Below are 4,509 nucleotides of genomic sequence, written 5' to 3'. Positions count from 1 at the left end.
TATATATATAAATATATATAACCCGGCCACACTGTTCATTATTAATCGTATCACCTGCAAAGGCAGCGATAGTCCCCTTAATGTGGTTAGCATAGTTGCCCTCAATGCCGCGCCGATGGTCGCCAAAGAGAAATGGCGGTCGGGCGATGAGGAGGACTCCAGTGATGGTAAAAATAGTGAAGATACAGTCCCAGATTGTACATCTCTCCTTCAGGAAGATCCAGGCCAGCAGGGAGGTAAAGACAGGATTACTGAAAGAAAGAGCGTACAGATAGAGGTGAGGACATTTGGGAAAAGTAATACATGTATGGGTACATTTAAATAAATAAATCCTACAGGGAAGATGAGAGATGACATATTCCAGATCTTTGATGAATTACTGAGAGATACAAGATGGAGAGATAAGGATACAAGGATGTATTAGTAAAAGAAAATCCACTAATAAACAATGTATTAAATTCCTACCTGAACATGATGACTGTGGCGTCGGCTAGCGGCATCTGCTGAACAGCATAGAAGAGCAGGATCATTGCATTGGAGCCAATGAAACCCCGAAGCACCAGATATATGCGTTTGTCTCTGGGACCAAGGAAACCTGTCCTGGAGGAGCAGAGATATGAAGATGATGGATGAATGAATGACTGGATGGATGGGTGATGAAACTGACCGACAGAGTAAGTAATAAAGAGAATTTTAGAATTTTCAGTGACCGGAGAGATGACAAATGACTGGATGGACAGATGGGTGCGTAATGTGGGGATGACAGTGATGGATGGAGAGAGGAACGGATTGGAGAAGGAGAGTTGGTTATGTAGGCGGCGGATGGACGGATGGATAGATGGATGAATAGGTAAATGAATGAATAGAAGTACTGGTGGCAGTCTTTGGCAATTAAGTTTATCTTTAATTCTTGGCGTTACAGAGTGATTCTAAAGTGAACTGGTTTTCTATCCATCCATGCAAAGAAGCAACTTATAAAAAGCAAGAAAATGAAAATTAATGGATTGTTAGACGCCATCTTCTTTTGCGTTATGAACTTTCAATTGCTTTTTTATTTAGTTTGCTGAAGGCAATGTATACATTGTGACATAATAGTTCCACACGGCTGGTTGTAAAAAGTATAAAGAAATATATATTTACACTACTAAGATTGTGCCTCTGGTGCAAAGGAGCCTGGGAGAAAAACTGGACACCATCTTTAAAACATGCACGTCTCTATTACAACCTAAAAATCATACCTTGCACAGTATTTCATTTTATATATTTTCTTTTATTTATTTCACTGCACATAAGTTACAATATGCTATTATTGATCAGTACACTTAAATAGAATAAATAGAAAGGTTGATCATTATACAACTTCATGTGTTGAGCAGTGATTGTATGATGCCTAAGAGGCATGAACACAAACAGGAATCCCCCTAGAAAATTGCTGGCAGGGAAATGCATTACCTCGCTGCTGAGCTTAAGCACCTAAGATAGTCGCAACATATAAATTGGTGGTTTGAAAGAAATAATAATAATTTACTGTCTAACTGTGGAAATCTAAATGTTTGCTTACTTGTGGTAGATGAGTAAGGGCATAGTAAAAAGCATCTGAAAGAAGCAGCGTATGGCGCTGATCTCAATGGCGTGGACCCCTTCGATGGTTTTCACCAAGAGTGCAATGATGGAGAAGAAAACTGTGGACAGGAAAGCATAGAACAAACCAAGACCTGGACATCTGTTTGGTTTCTCTGAGTCTGAAAAAATTTGAAATGAAAGGAGCGAGTCAAAGAACAGGGAGTAAAGGTGGGGGAGCAGATATGTATGAGGGGAGAGGGAGAGAGACAGAGCGCTTAAATGGGTATCACCGTTCCAGATTTCATTAAAACAATATTGCTTATTATCTTCTGCTTATGTTGATACAGTAATGGCACAATGGAGCAGTTGAAGTTGAAAATATGTTATTGAACTCCATGTGGCCTGGGTACAAAATTCAGTTGAAAGAAAACACAGACAAAAGATCTGCAAATGACAGCGGTGTAGTGTTTGCAAACCCTGCCTGTGGAACAATAAACTGATATGCTTATGGAGATTAGATTCTAACCTGAGGTCACTCAGACATCTTTCTTTGTATTGGTCCACAATGTGTTGTCTAGTTACGGTTTTACTTATCATATAGGTTTACGGTTATTGTTTTCTTAACCTTGCACCATGCCAAAGACATTTATTTTTTTATTCTTAGTTCCAGTGGTGTCTGATGTATTGTAGTGGGTATACTGTACTGTATATTGGCCAGTATTTGCATGGCGGGGGGGTCAGGTTAAAGTCGTTGAGCATCAACGACTTCAAGTCCTGTATTTGGATACACTTTAATGCACCAATTCTCAGGAAAAATTACTTTTATTTAGCCTATGTGAAGAAGGAAAACACCGATAACAATTCAAAATGTATCCAACATATAAAGGAAAGTATGTAGTTTTTAAGTGGGTATATGGAAATCCTGGAGCTTTCTTAGTGGGTATACAGCGTATACCTGCATATCACGTAGACTACACCACTTCTTGGTTCCCCTATTATGCCAAGTAGACATCGAAAGAAAGATTATTACAGTGCTTACGGCATTAGTAAATCAATAGAAAGCGATAGAATTTTGTAATACATTATATCATAATATAATCACCTAACTGAACATTTGTAAACAATATAATGAACTGTTTACTGTCCAAATAATTACTGTCTAAAATACTGTCTTTTGGTGTGAGAATACTTATACCCTATTCCGTCAAGATGTGTGTCATGTATCACCTAGGTAGTCCTACAAAAGGTACACATAGGGAAACAGACATTCAGGGGCTTTGGGTGTAGGCTATTACTCACTTCCTTGTTAACTTTCAAAGAAAGCCAAATCATTGTTCTTCCTCATTCAAATTACGCAGGGAAAAAAAATACTATAACACCTTCTTTGTTGACTTACTTATGAAACTAGAGTGTGTGCAAAATATATTCAGATCACCATTGTCTCCATAGGGATGGAAAACAAGGTCTTTTTTTTTTCTTCAAGTGTGACATGCTAAAAGCCATATGGTGGCCCTTGTACTGTAAGTGCACAGTCATCTCTTCTCTTTTCACGTTTATTTCGTTTCAATCGCACTTTAAAAGCAAAGCTTACACCAAAGTGCTTCACAAATACAAAAAACACACACACCAGCATAAAACACACATATGTGTGTATATATATGTGGTGGAAATATAAGATTTACATAGAAACAAGTTGAAACACAACTGAAAGCCCGAGAAAAAAATGCGTCTTAAGGAGCAAATGTGCATCATTATAGTTATTATTAGGGACAACACTTAAATTAAGGGTATGTTGTCCGTTTATTCTGAAATAATAAACGACCATAATAAAAAAATATATATAATACTGAATAAATAACTCTGACGACATTTCGTAATTTGGGTCAGACCTTAAGAAAAAAAAAGTTTATTTAAAAAAAAAATCTGTGGAGTGACTGTGCTTTCCCTTCACTAGCTATATCCCTGCTATATTGGCTATTAGCCTCCACGTGATATCAGCCCTGATTATACTAATACATTACGTTACAGTTGTATAACGTAAGGTTACGCAGGAAGCCATTGGTCCTCTGGCTGCTTAACACTGTATCCATTTTCTTCCCATCACAAACATAATTCACTAACATGTGGTGTGAAGATGGAGACACGTATTACCTAGATGCCGTAAAACTAAACTAGCTTAGTACATCAAGTGCGTGCTTTCTTCTACCTTCACGTGCGCTTCCGTCTCGAGATGCGAGCCTGCTTCTGACGCAAAACGCCGGCGGGCATAGTGAATTCTTCTCGCTGCCTTCCAGAGAACCGTTGCTTCCTCTCGCTCCCTCAGCATCATCACCGTATTCACACGACACATGGCAGTTACTCTGTAAGTGAATCCTCGCTGCTGTCCGTTCATCATCGCCACTCTCGTCGCCGCTGTTTGGGTCATGGCTGTCTACTTTGTGAAACACTACACTAACGCCGTCCTCTATGGACAAAGCCCGCTCGTGTGTACTGTGGTTACAGTCGCCCATGGTAAGATGTGACGGCTGGGCGGCAGCATGCCTCGGACAGAATTCTGTCCGCTTTCTTCGGTGCCCAGGGTGAGTGAGAAGATAAGGTAATGACTAACCTTGGTGGCAGGATACTAACTCCCATGCGGTGGTTACTTTACCCACAGGGGGGCAGAACTGAACCTAACCCGAACCAACAACTCAGCTGGAGAACGATGAGATTACCTAACGTTTACGCCCATAGCAGAGGGAGGCAGTGGACATTTGAACCAACCAAAACTCATTTTACACACATCCTTTTCTTTTTATAAATGTAGGTTATGTTAGTACAACAACAAGTATTAAAGCTGTGTGGCTCATAATGTGTACGTGAAAATGATGACTTTTAATGCAAAATAATGAATTTGTAGGACAATGGACTAAAAAATCAGAACTTTGATTCGTTATATGAAATGTA

At 39.3% G+C, this 4,509-nt stretch overlaps 2 protein-coding genes across 2 annotated transcripts in view; both read right to left on the bottom strand.

Annotated features, from left to right (window-relative positions):
* lgi1b (leucine-rich, glioma inactivated 1b) overlaps nucleotides 1-4,509 on the bottom strand; it is a 21,691-nt gene that overhangs the window by 3,165 nt on the left and 14,017 nt on the right. The gene's annotated exons all lie outside the window — the stretch shown is intronic.
* The window catches only part of slc35g1 (solute carrier family 35 member G1), a gene marked incomplete at its 5' end in the record, with an annotated part of 7,269 nt that extends 2,760 nt beyond the window's left edge, over nucleotides 1-4,509 (bottom strand). Inside the window, 4 exon segments of the mRNA XM_032502505.1 lie at nucleotides 55-251; nucleotides 466-600; nucleotides 1,562-1,742; nucleotides 3,770-4,509. Of these exon segments, the coding sequence (XP_032358396.1) occupies nucleotides 55-251; nucleotides 466-600; nucleotides 1,562-1,742; nucleotides 3,770-4,073 (817 nt within the window).

This window comes from Etheostoma spectabile, chromosome 21 (genome assembly GCF_008692095.1).
Source record: "Etheostoma spectabile isolate EspeVRDwgs_2016 chromosome 21, UIUC_Espe_1.0, whole genome shotgun sequence".
NCBI lineage: Eukaryota > Metazoa > Chordata > Actinopteri > Perciformes > Percidae > Etheostoma > Etheostoma spectabile.
Note: the sequence above shows the minus strand (reverse complement) of the source record. Positions and strands in the feature narration are given on the sequence as shown.